General features: G+C 43.0%; 1 protein-coding gene across 1 annotated transcript in view; it reads left to right on the top strand.

The window, feature by feature from the left end:
- Nucleotides 1–16,646, top strand: part of ANO2 (anoctamin 2) — a 277,160-nt gene that overhangs the window by 218,744 nt on the left and 41,770 nt on the right. The window contains exons 16-18 of the mRNA XM_084878468.1: nt 9,268–9,379; nt 11,513–11,570; nt 11,740–11,840. Coding sequence (XP_084734594.1) covers nt 9,268–9,379; nt 11,513–11,570; nt 11,740–11,840 — 271 coding nt within the window. The remainder of the gene's footprint in view (nt 1–9,267; nt 9,380–11,512; nt 11,571–11,739; nt 11,841–16,646) is intronic.

Below are 16,646 nucleotides of genomic sequence, written 5' to 3' on the forward strand. Positions count from 1 at the left end.
AAATGACAGGCCCAAGATTATATAGCTCCTAACTGGTTTGTTTGGCCTCAGTGTCCTTGCTCAGACCATGACACACTACTGCCTCACAATATGTACCTGTCCTCGTTCCTCCAAATAAAAGCAAGAACTGGACAGGACCTCAGGACCACAGGCACCCAGGCCAACAGGACAGGCCCTCACAGGAAACCAGGCAATAAGAGTCACAAAGCAGAATATTCCCATCCCCAGGAAATTCTAAATGGGCTGGCAAAGCAAAAGAAACCACACTAGAGGTTCCAGGAGATTTAAAATGCAATGCAACCACCTATGTGAATGTTAGGTGGTGTTGGTGGTGAGGGGTCTCTGGGGATAAGCAGGGAGCCTTAGTGGGAACAAATTCTGAGCACACTGTTACCTGCCTGCCTCCTAGGTCTCCATGCATGAGGGTACCTCCATAGATTCAAAGACTTTGAGGTCCTACATGCTTTATTAAAATATTTTTTTTAAAAAAAGAATTGCCCTGGCCAATATGGCTCAGTTGATTGAGTGTCATGCACCAAGAGGTCGCCGGTTTGATTCTGGCTTGCTGGCTAGATCCCTGGTAGGGAGTGTATAGGAGGCAGTTAATTGATACTTCTCTCTCTCCCTTTCCCTTCTTCTCTCTTGCTAAAAACCAATGAAAACATATTTTAAAAAAAGAATTGAAATGCCTCTGGGAAGTCCTGAGTTTAAAATTTTGCATCCAGTTCTAAGCTAGCCTCAGCAAAAGGCAATGTATTACTATAAAGGAGAGAAGAAGGGAAAGAAAGGAAAACTCAGTACCAAAGGCTGCCTGGACATTAAAAATTCTTTAAAGAACATTTGGTATATATATGGATGGATCTAATTTGCCATCAAATGTGGATAATGTGTGTTTTTATAGAGTACATGGTGAAATGCTGGCTTTGTTGGCTCAGAGCACTGGGACCTGGGAGTCAGCTTCACTGCAGCCTTAGCCTGCACGGGGATATACTTCCAGAACCAGGATACATATAGGGGTATGTGGATATGTGTGATTGCATGTGGGCCAGTCTAGGACCAATGACTTCCTGGAGGTGTTGGGGAGACCATAGTGCTGGTAATCTGAGTCAGTTCTGCTGGTTTACAGTCCTCTTCTGATACCAGCTCCTGACTCCTTGTGTGGCCTTGGGCAACTGTGGAGGAAGAGCCTCCTGTTTGCCCCTTCTGTGAGGCCACCTAAGGGTGTGGTGGGAGTGGATTCTACCATTGCCTGAGGGCCCCCTCAGTGATGTTGGCTTAAAGGATCCTAAATGCTGTCTGGGAATGATGAGGATGGTATGCTCATGATTTTAGCCCAAGTTTGCAGAACAACTTATTCCAGTTATATGAAACTATTATTAGTAACACTGTTCCTTAATATAACTGGCAAGAATTTATTCCCAAACTTGAGCTATAACTATGACATGTCTCTTTTATTTTTCCAGTTAATCATGGAAGCATGCATCTCTCTTATTAGCAAGAAGTCCAATATATTCCTCTTCTTTTCTTTGTGTTTTCTAAGAACTCAGAGACTTTATCTATGAGAAGGAGAGCAGGGGTCATTCTCTGCTCCCTGTGTTTCCTCTCTAGATCTCTCTCCACCCCTCTCTACCTTGTTCTGTGCCCTCTGAGGCCCCGTGGGTTGTGCCGCTTGGTTCCCCCACTCTGAGCCTGATGGGGTTCAGGCAGGAGGAAGCAATGGAAGGAGCTTAGAGGGCAGAAGGAGGGTGAATTAGGGTTATTTCTTCTCTGCTTCTTCCTCATCTCTGGCAAAATGGAATCCTTATATTAAAGCTTCTGCAGGATGAGTTCTCCCTCCTGATCCTTCTTAGGGAAGACATGAGGAGTGGACTGAGGATGGAATTACTCCCTTCCTACTCTCTGGGGGCTTGGTTTCTGGACTAGTGTGTGATTTGTGAGGTGAGTGCTGGTGTCACGGAAGTATCTGCGGTCATGAACTGGGCACATTATGAGTTCCCTCACCTGTACTTGCCATGGGGAGGAAATCCTCATAGGGCAGTTGTAACAATCAAATGGGAATCTATACAAAGTGCCTGCACAGTGCCTGGCACACAGCAGACACTAGATATGGGATTTTCCATGATGGGTCCATAGTAGAACTCTCTCTCCTTCCCTTCTTTGAGCAAAAAAAATATTTTTTTTATTCATTTTAGAGAGAGCAAGAGAGATGGATAGACAGAAACATTGATTGACTTGCCTCCTGCATGCCCCCTACTAGGGATCGAGCTCTCAACCAGGGCATGTGCCCTGACTGGGAATCTAACCATGACCTCCTGAGCCATGCTCAACCACTAAGCCACGCCAGCCAGGCCTCCCTCTCTTCTTTCTCCCTCCCATTCTTTATCTCTCCCTCTTTCTCCCCATATCCTCTCTCTCTTCTGGTGCTTCCTTTCTATTACCATCCTTTTTCCTTAAAATGAGATGCTTTTGGGGTGTTGCCACCTTGGGCTAGACTGCTAGACAGCATAGTAGGTCTCATATCCCTTTATCTGAGAGCAAGAGCCATCTTTCTGACTCAAAGGGAGGGATCCCTTGTGCTACAGGAGTATCTCAGGAACACCCATCCTTAATCTCCAGTTCTGGGACTCTCAACTCCCTTAGGCAATGCATTGGCTGCCTAATTACCCAGCTGGCTGGCTCCTGCTAGGGTGATTCCCTCCCCGTAGCACAAACAAGACAACAACATCACCCAGGAGGCTGAGACACCTCCCAGCTCCTCTCCACAAACACAACCACAAGTGAAAGGAAAGCCAGATGGTTGGGCTGTCAGAAAACATTGCTGTTTTCAAAAGCTTGATCTGCCCTGGGGGAAAGGCAGGGTGAGGAGCAGACACCTTTGCTTTCTGACTCAGACACACAAGTTCAGGCCCTCCATCCTTCTGCCCAGAGTAGTGCAGGGCTGATGAAATACACACTTGGGCATATTCTCGTCTTGTCTTATCACCATCATTATATATCTACTGGCTGGATTGTTGGGAACATCAGTTAGGAGGAACTGCTTTTCCAAAACTCAGATTCTGCAGCTGGTATCCTCTTGCCAGCCATTCTGCCTCCATAAGATTAGAATGCCACTCAGGAGATGGGAATTCTTAGTTGGTCCCTTGGGGCTAACTCAGGCTTTCATACTAATTATTTTCCAAGGCAGTTTACAGCTGGGTCATTTGTAGCCATATTTTTTTTATGACACAGCACCCTAGAGGTTTAACACGTGAGAGAAAACGGGGTAGGTAATGGCTCTTCACAGGAATTCTATCTATTCCATTGCCCTTCCTGGTCCTAGAGTGAATCCACTCTCTGATGATAATCTGTTCCTACAGGTCAGGAACAGGCCCAACCCTCAGATGGCCTCTCATCAACCCGAGTGGCTTTCTGGGGCCTTGGAATTACAGCGGTGTATAAAGGATGGAGAGGGGTTTCCCCCCTGCCTGCTCACACTCTCCATGTTGACTCTCCTTTACAACTATGTAGCAATAGAAATCTAAAGGCATCATACTTGGAGTCTTATGAAACACAACAAGGCTGGTCCATTTTCTCATGGGGTGCAGAGTCAGACTGCTTTTGAGGTTGGGGTCTTGTGAGGGGACCCTACTCAGTGGCCTGAGTGCAGGTCACCCTACTTGTCCTGAAGACATCATCCCACCCCGGATGGACTCTGAGAAAACTTGCTCCATTTCTTCAGTCAAATCTCCTCTGTCATAGGCAGGTGAGGTTCCTTATTCTGGCTACTGAAAGAGCCCCAAATCCAGCTGGAGCTCCAGGGCTTTGATGCTCCCTTTTATCCTTCAATTCTCTCCCTCACTTGAGGTGTCTCCTGGGGGCCTCTTTTCCCAGCAAAGCACACATCATGGCCACAGAGCTTCTCTGAGATGGAGGCACCTGACTGATTTAGTGACCTATCAAGTGGATTTAGATTGTTTATTGGAAATGCCCATTATTTATGGTGGCTCATGGCCCTACAAGCCCAGGCAAAGGCTGTTTTAAAAATAAAACTAATAAATAATAACTAGGCCCGTGATTTATCAGTAGGGAGGAAGGGAGCCATTCATTTCCAGTTGGAGCAAAGATCTCTGAAAGAACTGGATTCTCTTTCCAGAGACCTTAGAGGAAATTCCTGTAGGGATTGGGAGATCTGAGTACAAAGAGTTCAAAGGAGATTATAAAAGAAAATCAAAGACATGTGCCTCTCCATACCTCATCCTTAATCCTTCTAGCCACATTTATACATGTTCCAACTTTTCAGCTCATCAGGCCTGATTATTTATTTTTAGATGACATTGGTTTTAAATTTCTTACCTACAAAATATTTAAAAATGAAGGTGGGGTTAGGATGAGGTGGAGGAGGTTATAGGAGGGATGATAAATGGCAATGGATAGAGATATGACTTGGGGAGGTGAACACACAATACAGTATACAAATGATGTGTTGTGGAATTGTGCACCTGAAACATGTATAATTTTGTTAACCAGAGTCACCCCAATAAATTCAACAAAAAGGTGAAATAATTAAAATTAAAATAATTTTTAAAAATTAAAAATGAGAGACAAAAAGATGAGATGCACTTAAGTTACTAGTGAATTTGCTGCCTATTGGCACACTGGGCAAAGGCTCAAATTCCTATTGAAAAGTTTTACCTCTCCCTCCCTCCCTCCCCATCATGTCCTCCCTCCCTCCCTCTTTCCCTCCCTCCCTCCTTTCTTCTTCCTTTCCTTCTCCTCATTCCCCTCCTTCTTCTTTTCCTTTCTGTCCCTATCCTCTGTCTCTATCACTTTCTGTCTCTATCTCTTGTCTCTCTCTTCCCATTCTCTCCTTTGTAACAGAGCTACAACAGGGCACCATGGGCAGTCTCTATTCATGTGGTGCCCATTTTGAAGTAGGACTCAGTCTGTGGGCACATCCCTCCCCCAAGAGCAAATCCAGAACTATTCAAGCAACGGAAAGGAAAGCAGGTTTTAATGAACATTTACTGAAGATTCTATGGAAAGGCAAATGAGGAGGCTCATATTGCAAATCACACAAAAGTTAATGGAAATTTCCACTGGGCATCCCCCAACCTGTGCACTCACATTTCCTTTTTGGTGGCAGCCCCCTCATCTCCCTCTCTGCCCTTCCCCCTCCCATTGCACTGGTTCTAGACTTTTCTGGGTCCTGCATCTAACTCCAGCACCCCCACCTGGTATCTCATGTAGGGAAAGGTAACTCCCTTTGACAGCCTCTCTCTATGTCTTCATATGGATTATCCTGCTCAGCAGACAAAGGTGCCTCCTTAAGATTTGCTCACCTTCCAATGTGACAGGGAATTTATAGTAAATGATAACATTTTTTTCACAATTCCAAATTATTTTTTTCTTTGTCATTCATTCATTCATTCATTCATTCATTCATTCATTCAACAAGTGAGCATAGTAGAGTACATCTGGCAACAGCTATAACCTTGCTTATTATAAAAAAAGTCATCCAAACTGTCCATGGTGGGGGTGTGGGGAACATGATAGAGTTCACAGTCACTTGGAGATTCAGAGTTATGAGATCTTAAAACTAGCAGTGACCTTAAAAATTGATGTCAGGCATTCCCATCTGGGCCTCGGCATTGTTTCCTTTAGTCAGGGAGAATAAGAATCAAGCTGAAGATGTGGACATGGCTCTTGAGCCCAGCAAGGACATGATAAACATCAATCAACAGGGATGCAGTGACCTTTCTGTCGGGCAGGATTTGTAGCAGGGAGGGCAAAGGCCGGAGAGGTTAATGATCTGAGGGGCTTTGCTAACATACATAAACTAAAAACCTAACAGAAGTGGTGGTGTTAACTGTCAATGGTGAGTACAAATCTTCATCCAAATGCTTATTGGGGGAGGCAGTGCAGTGTTGGCCAGGACTTTTATCTCAGGGGTTATGCTTGTGTCGGTCCAGGTGTGGCAAGAGAGAGAAAAACACACAGCTGTCTATCAGCTGAGGGCTAGCATGGTAGACTGTCCAACTTCTTCTCCTATAGAATCATGGCAATGTCTCCAGGTTCCCTTGCAGGCCATGCTATTTTTAAACCTGCCTGGAGGATCTCAGGAAACGTGTTGGGCTGTGGTTCTTCGGGGGAGGTTACAGGGGGCCTGTTGATTCAACTTTCCCAGCTGGGTGCCAACAGGGTCACCTACCAGCCATGCTTACCATTGACTGTTAGAAAGTGGTCAGAAGTTAACATGGAAATGATACTCAGAACCTCAAGGGGCTACACATATGCACTAACATCTGGCCACAGACAGCCCAGCTGTGCTGTTGAAAGTAGGGCTATTGGACCTGGATGACAATGACGATGATGATGATGACGATGAAGATGATGATGATGATGATGATGATAATGATACGATGAAAATGATAGTCATTTATTGAGGTCTTCCTTGTGCCAAGCACTTGGCTGAGTGCTTTATAAACATTCCTATCATGTCCTCAGGACAACCCTGAGAGGCATGTGTCATTTTCCTATTTCTATAACTTCACTCCTCTACTTATATTCTGCATTTGATCTCAAATATGTCTGATACTAAAATCTGCACATATAGCCATTACTGTAGCCAAACAAAACAAGCAAATAATCTCTTCCCTTAGCACACAGCTGGGCCACAGATAGGGTGACAGGGTGCTCTATAGGCTCAGCATGGCCTGCCAGGCCTCTAGGACTGTTCATTAACATAAGCGAACAGAAGTGGGTCTCAGGATGAAGGGGAGCATGGGGAATTAACTTGTTTTCAGTGTTGCTGCATTTACAGAAATTACACCATGTTTCTCAGGGCTCTGGGGGGACTAAGACAAGTGAGTAACTCTCATTTCTTAGGCCCTTTCAGCCTTAGAGAGAAATCAAGCCTGGCTCACACTTGTGATAGCAGTGCTATGGAGTCTTTAAACATTCCCATTCTTAAGTCCCCTCCTGGGCCATGGGTCTTTGGGGCTTGTGTCTGCCTGTGATAGTGTCCTTAGCAGAGGCTTATACTGGACCAATACTGATGCTGTTGAGTAGCACCTTCTAATACGCAACAAGGTGTTCTAGGTTTGCAAATAAATGAGGGGTTCACTGTGCTGTGTGGGTAAGCAGACATGAAAATGCAGGATTCTTTTTCATAGGATCCTCTCAAAGGATGAGAGGGGAGAGGATACCTTGTCACTCACAGAGTAAATCTGGAAGAGACTTGGCAGTTTGCAAAAGGCTTTCAATAGAGACCTTGCTAAATGCAGCTCTTTGAAGGAGGTGATGAAGTCTTCATTCATCCTGGCATGGTGCCTGGCACACAGCTGGTGCTCAATGAATGTTAACTGAACAGTGAAAAAATAGTTTTAAGTGCATGATGTCAGGCTGGGGGAGGAGAGTGGGGAGGTGAAAGAGGATGCATGATGTAAACATTAATCAATCAAACATCCTGATTTCAAAGTGTGGTGTAGTAAAAACTGTCTTTGAGGGCAGGCAAATCTGGGTTCAAATCTTAACTCTGTCACTTACTGGCTGTGTGATCTTGAGCAAGGCTCTAATATCTCTGGGTCTCAGTTCCCTTCATCCAAAAAAGTGAGACATAAAACTTCCCTCACATAGGTAAGGGAGGATGAAATGAGATGGGAATCACACATATCCAGGTGCAATGTCCCCTGCAGAGCAGCTTGCAGCAGACCCTCTGGTGTGGCCCGCACACCCCCTTGACCACCCTGGAGTTTACTGCAACTCTCTCTGCAGGAGTTCTTCTCATAGGAGAAGATGGAAGTACCATGGAGTCAAATCCAACAGTAACCTTCAACCAATGGAGAATTCACTTCTGCTTGCTCACCCCTCTGTGTAATTATTTTTAATTGTGATTTACACAGTCTATTTGAAGGTCCCTTGTGGAACTGAGTCCCAGTTGTCTGAAGCCTTAACCTATTCACAAACATATCCATGTTTTCTTCCATCCCCTTGCTATCTCACCACCCTATACCCTTACCAAGCTTGCCAAGGAACCCCTCAAATAAACTACTTACTCCAGAACCCATGACTTACAAGGTAATCCAAACTAAGACACAGAAAATCAATAAAAGCTACAATTACTGTGGTTTTTCCTATGGCATGGATGTAGGTAATTAATACTGATAAATGTAAAATATTATTTTAAATGCACACACAAAAGGATTTTATTGCCAGCCGAAGGCATCTGGGAAGGTTTGGGGAAGGAGATTATGTATAACATTCAATCTGGATGTTAAAGATGGGAAGGATTTGTACATGAGAGGATGGGTCAGAGAAGGCACTTCAGTGGAGAGAACAGGGTCTTGTGTCAACTTCTCTAATCATTCCTACAAAATCCATGTGTCAGGTGGGCAGACAAGTCAGGCGGGTCCACACACTGGTCTCATTCGGATACAGAACTCCCTGACCACATGGCCCTGGCACTCTGGCCCTGTGTTCAGCACACTTTCAGGCTGTACTCATCAGTGCACATGATACACACTTAGTGCTTTTTTTCTGCCCCTGAAGTATGGTTCTGTACTCTCTTTTCTTTGTCGAGGTATTTGTCACCATCTGTGGAGACCTCACTAAGCACTATGCACAGCTGCTCACTGGAGCATACCATAGGTCTCAAGTCTTCTAAAGACACCAATGATGTTTCTGCTTAGTGTTCTTCAGGGTCCTTCTGGGAATATCAGCTGGGTTCTCTGTTTGGACCTGATGGAACACAAGGGCACCATGACCCCCAAGTTTGAGACATTAGTCTTAGGTTGTGTTTGTTTTACTAACTGATGATCTTTCATTATTTGAATGAGTGGAATAAAGATGTTTCAGCCTCTCCAGAGTACATTTAGTTGAGGGCTTTCCTGCTAAAAATGGTGGAGGAGAGAAAGAGGAACAGTGCTATGCTGCTCAAGATAAGTCTTTGCCACCTCTTTCCTCTAGTTCAGTGTTGAATAAGCCTTTTTAGTCAGGGATTTGTGCTCAAGTAAAATCTCACAGAAGTGGAAATTATACAAGTAAAAGCTGGATTCCCTTGGTGAGTCAAGGTGGTAGGAAGAAGTTTTCTGCTTACCCATACCCTCTTTGAGGAGCACAGTATGAAACCATTGCTTGAGTGGATAAGAGGAAGGAAGTGCCAGAGAGTTCAATCTCTTAGTTTTTCCTCTGAAGAAGTAAGCTGAGAGAATGAATGGTTCATGTTACAGAGTCAGAATTCAGAGAGGTGAGAAATCTTTCCATCTTATCAGCTTTGCTTTTCTTTTTCAGAGGTTCCAAAAACAGAGCAGACTTTTGAAGAACGCCTGATATTGAAAGCTTTTCTGCTGAAGTTTGTCAATGCCTACTCGCCTATCTTCTATGTGGCCTTTTTCAAAGGGAGGTGAGTGTATTGGTGTCATATATGGAAGAGAAATTGGTCACTAAGTCTGGGTCCTCCACTGAAGTCAGCCTGTTGCCATTGTCAGTTCACATCCTCAGTCCCATCTCCCATCTCCATCCCTATCTGGCTGTTCAGGATGCAGTTAATACTAAACAATTTTATATTAGCATCTTTATATTCTGATAAATAGGAAAGTTCTACAAGGGTTTGGCTCTGGCTCCTGAAGGGTGAATCTTAGAAGAATTAGTGTCTCCTAACTTTGAGGATGAGGTAGTAGAGAATTTCATGTCTAGCCAGAGGCTCTTAGGTTTTGCAATGCAGTTCTGATGCTAACTACTCAGAGTAGTACAGAATACAGATTAAGGGCACAGTGTCCCACAACACTGTCCTCACTTCAGCCACTAGCCGCAAGCTATGGGGCTCCCAGGCCACTCATGATTTGGACAACTAACCCTACAACCACTAATCCCTCAGGTTCAGTAATTCACTAGGACACATTACATAGCTCAGGAATGTGCTGTACTTACAATTTCAGTTTTATTATAGCAAAGGGATACAAATCCAAACCAGCAAATGGGAGAGGCACATAAGTGGGTCCTAAACAAACTTCCATGTTCTCAGGAAGTATTAGCTTTCTGGGACATTGATGTATACCAACAATCAGAAAACTAGTCCATGCTTCATGATTTTTATTTAGGTATTATTGAATAATCCACCATGTGATTGAACTCAATATCCACTTGTTCTCTCCTTCCCTGAGTTCAGGCTGCTATTACCTGGCCCTTCCAGCATGGTCTCCTTCATCCTGAGTTATCTCATTAGCATAAATTTAGGTATAATCCCAAGGGCCCACTAGTATAACAAAGACACTCCTATCAAGAAATTCCAAAAATTTAGAGACTCCTTCCAGGAACCAGCAACAAAGTCCAGTCCAATTCTTCATTATATAATAGGTCTGGATGTAAAATCACTTCTGATAAATATTTTTGTGATTAGATCAATTGGCTATCTACAAGGAGATTTCCCAGGAGTCAGGAAAGCTTCCCCAGAACTAAATGCTCATCAAATAGACATTGGTAGCAAGAATTGTTATCATTCACATTTGATAATTCCTTATAAATGTGTTTATGGCCCAAACCACAACCCCTGTCCAGCACCTCTGTCCTTGGCTTTTATGAAATTATAGGAGCAGAGAAACTGTTCATGTTAATGAGTATATACTTCATTGGTGTTTTCTATCTAGTTGTGCTATCATTAACAAATGGCAAACATGATATTCTAGGCAATAGGTAAATAGGGTCTTGACTTTAGATAAACTTGTGGTATATTGAAAGAGTAGTCTTGGCAACAGCACATTGCAATCTGAAAAAAGTGCTGTAATAAGAGCTACAATGATGAATAGAGACAAGGAAACATCACAGAGAAGCAAAGGTTAAATTGAGCCTTAAATAGATGAGTAGAATTTTAACAGGTGGACCTAGATATGGCGTTTCAAATAAGTGGGATTCCTATCTAGTTCTATGATTGGCTTCTTATCCCCTAATAAAATTGATGTTACTTTGAAGAGAAATGAGGCAGGCTTCTTCCATTCCTTTGAACATTTTCAGTAAGAAGACTAGATTATTTTTTCCTGTTCCCAGGACTCTCCACTTACTTTAGTCTGTTTCACCCTTCATTTCATGGGAAATTGGTAGCATTCACTGGGAAGTTGCGGTCAGAACTCAATTCTTAAAACTAGTTGAAAGGAGATGCACACACAATATACTTAGAGATAATCCAAATTTTGTGCTTAATCTCTCTCCTCTTCTCCTCTCTCTCTCTCTCTCTCTCTCTCTCTCTCTCTCTCTCTCTCTCTCACACACACACACACACACACACACACACACACCCTCTGTGTGACCTTCCCACCCCACACTAGTCTTCACCCCCTATCCCCTGGAGGTAAACCCTAGGTGTTATAGATGATTGTTAGCTGCTAACAGGCATAAACTGTCCCTGGGTGATTTATCACCTGCCCTGACCAGTACTTTCAAGAAAGATGTTGGGCAGTGGCTCTTGCTCTAAAGACATGCCCTTAAGCAGCCCTGGCTTTCTCTCTCTTTTCCTAACTCTTCCCACACTTCTCAATTTCAGGTTTGTGGGCCGACCTGGAAGCTATGTTTATGTGTTCAATGGTTACCGCATGGAAGAGGTAAGTATGGCTAGCCACTGGTGTTTCCTGCCTAGCTAGTGGTTTACAGGGGCACCCACCACTCCCAGCCTCATCCTTATCCCCATTGTACCATGTCTGGATTTATGCCCTTGCTCCTCTGAGCTCACTTGGTCTAACCACTCCTTCCATTGTCTTTTACTCTCTGCAGTGTGCTCCTGGAGGCTGCCTCATGGAACTCTGCATTCAGCTTAGCATCATCATGTTGGGGAAGCAGCTGATCCAGAACAATATCTTTGAGATTGGAGTACCGTATGTAATGCTTCTTATCTCCCTCCTTGCTGCTAGGGCCTAGCTCAGCAGGGCTGGACTTTCAGCAGGATTTTCATGGCCTCTCCTCTTCTCAGATAGCTGGGCTATTTTTCCTTTGTCTGCTTGCCAATAATTTTCCCTATAAGGTAGGGCTCCTCTCACAGCCTTGTTTGCCAATCTGATTTGGGATGTTTGAGGCTCAGAACAATTAAGCACTTCGTTAAGCAAGGGGCAGAGCTAGGAACTGGGTATCTCTGACCTCAAGCTGTCTAATATTTTTAATGCTATCTCTTCTCTCAGTGAACAAGTAAAACAGATGTTCAGTATGGTGGATAGGTGAATATGAAAGTTTGAAACATAATGTAACTGTTTAGAAAAGTCACTAAGAAAGTGTGGAATATATGATTTTTGGAGAAGAAGGATGCATAGCTGATGAAACACAGAATGGATTTTCACATGGATTCTCTCTCCCCTCCCAGATGGGTTTATACAGATTTTATAGAAGGACAACTTTCACTTAAGTTTTGCATTGAGATATTGATGAGGATAAACACTAACTCACAGGCATTAGACCTAAAGAAAAGAAGATGGAGCAAATGAAAATCTGCCTTCAGGTCAAAGAAAATGTAACTTGTCTTACCTTTCATTTATATTGCTTTCTGGTGTTTACAGAAACATCTTTTTCAGGGGATATTTTCAGGCAGAAAAGCATCAGAGAGTCAGGGAATGACAGAGATGACTAGGATAACACATACTGGCTGGGCCAATTCTGTTTAGGAGACCAGGATGGAAAATTTATACCAGGCTTGGAGATCTTTGCAAATCTCTTGCAAGATTAACTGTTGTGGGATGCAATAATCAGTCCCTATGGGGTTAGCTGAAGATACTAACACACCCTCTTTCTCTCCCTTGGAAATTGACTATGCATATTGTATCGAGGGTTCTGAGAAGTCCTGCTATAAAAAAAACAAAAACAAAAACAAAACAAAAAAAAACACTTGTTTAATCCCTTCCTTTCCAACTGTATTTGTTCATGTTATTGACCATCTTAGTTGTGGACATTAGGATCCACTCTGGCTAGTTCAGGAAGTAAAGAAATTGAAGAACAACTAGCTTAACAGAATATTCCTTACAGGTCAGAGAACCAGGCTCTGAAGTACATAGCCAGCATAACAGTATCCACACTGCAGGAAGGCTTGAAGGAAATACCACTGCCTTCACTTCTTGACTCACATGACTCAGATATTAAAAGATGAGAACTGTATACTGAAGAGTATACCCACAAATACTGCAGTTTGAATTTAACTAGCTCTCTTCATCAGCTCAGGCTGCTATAACAAAAGAGCATAGACTAGGTGGCATAAACAACACACATCTCACTGCACGCTCATTGACCTCTTCCTTGTGTGCATGTGGAAAGAGTGAGAGCTCTGGTGTCTCTTCCTCTTCCTATAAGTGCACTTCTCCCATCACAGGGGCTCCCTCATCCTGATTTCATCTAAACCTAATTATTGGCCAAAGGCTCCACTTCCTACTATCATCATGTTGGGAATTAAGGCTTTAACATATGGCCTTGGCAGGTTTGGCTCAATGGTTAGAGTGTTGGCTTGTGGACCAAAAGATTGCAGGTTTGATTCCTGGTCAAGGATACATACCTCAGTTGCAGGTTCTCCAGCACCAGTAAAGATATGTGCAGGAGGCAACCAATTGATACCAGTAAGGATGTGGGCAGGAGGCAACCAATTGATGTGTCTCTCTCATGTTAATGTCTCTCTCTCTCTCTCTCTCTCTCTCTCTCTCTCTCTCTCTCTCTCTCTCTCTCAAAATCAATGGGAAAAAACCCTTGGGTGTGGATTAAAAACAAAAATACAACATATTACTTTTAGAGGGGATACAAACATTCAGTCTATAACAACAGCATGTCTTGCCGAAACCGGTTTGGCTCAGTGGTAGAGCGTCAGTCTGCGGACTGAAAAGTCCCGGGTTCGATTCCGGTCAAGGGCATGTACATTGGTTGTGGGCACATCTCTGGTGGGGGGTGGGCAAGAGGCAGCTGGTCGATGTTTCTCTCTCATGGACGTTTCTAGCTCTCTATCTCTCTCCCTTCCTCTCTGTAAAAAAACAAACAAACAAACAAACAAACAAAACCCAAACAACAACAAAAAAACAACAGCCTGTTTTTCTTTCAACTTAAGCACACGATTTGTATGTAACTAAATTTTAAAAATTTAAAAATACATATATGAAATGGCCCTTGTCTTCTCAGAACTTACATTTTAAGTCCGGGAGACAAAAGAGAAAGCATGTGACTGGGTACTCTCTGTGTGGTGTAAACTCCGTCAGAATTCAGAGTGAGTAAAGGTCAGGGATTTGGGAGCCATCAGAGAAGTCTTCCTAAGCTGAGGGTTCCTTCCAGGCTGTGTCTGTCTCTTGAAGAAGGCTGCCGCTAACATTTGTAACAAGAAACAAGATGGTCTACAATTATTTTGTTTAAAGAAACAATTTCTCTTGAGTGTGACATCTTTTCTAAATAAACAACAGACTGACTCAGGCTTATCAAAACCACCTCCTAACCTAGGTGGTGCCACAAATGGAGAATGTAAGGCTCATAAAGATGGCAGTTCTCTGATCAAAGTCTCAGGGCCATGGCAAGGGCAAGAGCCCAGAATCTCTCTAAATCTATTGAAAGGTTGCTGATTTCTTGGGTTCAATGGGACCATTAGAGGATGTATGATCCAACTCCTTTCTCCATAGAAAACTGCCTCTCTGGGGGCTGTCACTGTCTGAAAGTTCTCCTGAGAATATTATTTTTTGGTCTTCCTCAGAAACACACTTACAGAGATAAAGTTATAATGGAGAAAATGTCATTTACCTGGAAACAAAACCTTTTATAGTGAGAGCTCTACTTCAAGGAATGAGAATCTTCAACATTCCCACATAAAACTTTACTATTTCAGTGCTCAGAACAGATCTCAGCATCGCCCACTATTAATTAGACTGAATGCTTAGGATGGTTTTTCTGTCCCTACACTAGGACTGCCTCAGGTGGCCCTCTGACACGTGCTTCTCTTGGAGGAGGGTTGGTAAAAGCATTGGTGTCTGGGCGGCCTTATTTTACCTCCCTGCTTAAGCTAGCCTCTAGGCATCAGACAGGAAGTCATCAATCTTGAGAAACTGAACCCTCTGAAGCTGTGCCCTGTTTTCCAGCTTTCTGATTAAGAGTCAGCGATAGTCATCATCAAGCAAAGCTGGTGAGACACATGGTGGCTGTTTCCTAGGAGTTTACCATCTCAGACAGACCACAGTTGTTATGGACAAATACCCAGAAATTATGTAGACCAAAAAAAGATGTACCAAAGCCACATCTTGCCCCTGGGCAGCTTTGAAACCAACCCCTCCACCATTGCTACAAAGGAAAATCTACATTCCCCTTCAACATCTGGGAAAGACATCTGCCCTTCCAGTACATTGTTGTTCTGTTCTGGATGGAATTGTATATAGCTTGTGGGCACAAGATGCCCATTTTTCATTTCTGGACATCTGCTCTACCATTTAGCCCTCTCACTCTGGACCCAGCAGCCTTTGATAGAGTGTAAGAGGGGCAAGAACTCAGGCATATGTTTGCTCAGTATGTTGGCTTGTTCCCTACCCATCAACTCCATCAGCTCCATAACAGATGAAACTAACACACAACTGTTTGGCTTGAAGGGTACATTTTCTGATTTATGCTTGATGTATGTTTAATATGCCACAGTTAATTGATGCTAATTGCATAGTAATTAAAGCTGTGGGCATGTCACTGCTCTAAATCTCACTGTCCTCATCTTGTGATGAAAATGATGGTGTTATAACCATCTCTAAGGTGCTCTCATTTCAGCTCGGACATTCTGTGAACCTCTCCTTTAGTCAATGAAGCTTGTCACTGGTGATTCCAAACACACGTTTTGTTTCAAAATGTTTTTTCTCATTTCAGTTTCTAGTTTGCTAAAGGACACACACAACATAATTATGTAGTTAAATTCAGGGACATATAACAAAAAGTTCTTCCACCAAACCCTAATTATTCTATCTCCAAAGCTCTTTATAGTTCTACAGGTTGTATTTTGAGTTTGGTCACATGAAATAACTATGATTATGATTTATGGACCTACCATTGTCTACTCAGAGCCTACTCTGAACAAATTAGATCCATCCAGTCTAGGGTTCAGCACCTGGCAATATCCTTATGTGTGACACTGTTGAAATAAGCAAGAAAATAAAAAGGAGTCTTTTATAGTCCACAGAGAAATGACAGTTGAGCCTGTGAAGAAGGAACAGTGTAAATTATAAAAATTAGCCCAATGACCGTTAGCCCTTTGGTGGAGACAGTATAATATGCTCACTGTATAACATCAGAAAAATTACTCTAGAAAAATTTGTGTCCAACATAGTTATAGGAAAACACAGCCTGGATATATGCTCAGCTATCTAGAAAATGGAAAATATGGACATTTGAGAAAGGAAGAACCATTCTTTGGGATTTCAGGTTGTTAAGAGGTTGATGAATATTGTTGCTTATATGTTTACATGTGATGTTTGTATTTCAAGTCCTGGAAGTAGATTGAAAAGAGCAACTCAGGAATACGATTTTCCTCTTCTGTTCTGGGCCCAGTGGCTTTTGGTTCAAAATGTAGCTCTCATGTACCTTTCAGAGCCAGCCTAAAAGTTTTTCCTCAAGGAAGATAAATACCAATTTTAGAGAACAGACTTGATTTTTTTTTTTTTTTTTTATAAAGAAGCAAGTCTGAGGAGTTAGGCAGGTGATCA

The sequence above is a fragment of the Pipistrellus hanaki genome (genome assembly GCF_964339955.1).
Source record: "Pipistrellus hanaki genome assembly, chromosome: 3".
Classification (NCBI taxonomy): domain Eukaryota; kingdom Metazoa; phylum Chordata; class Mammalia; order Chiroptera; family Vespertilionidae; genus Pipistrellus; species Pipistrellus hanaki.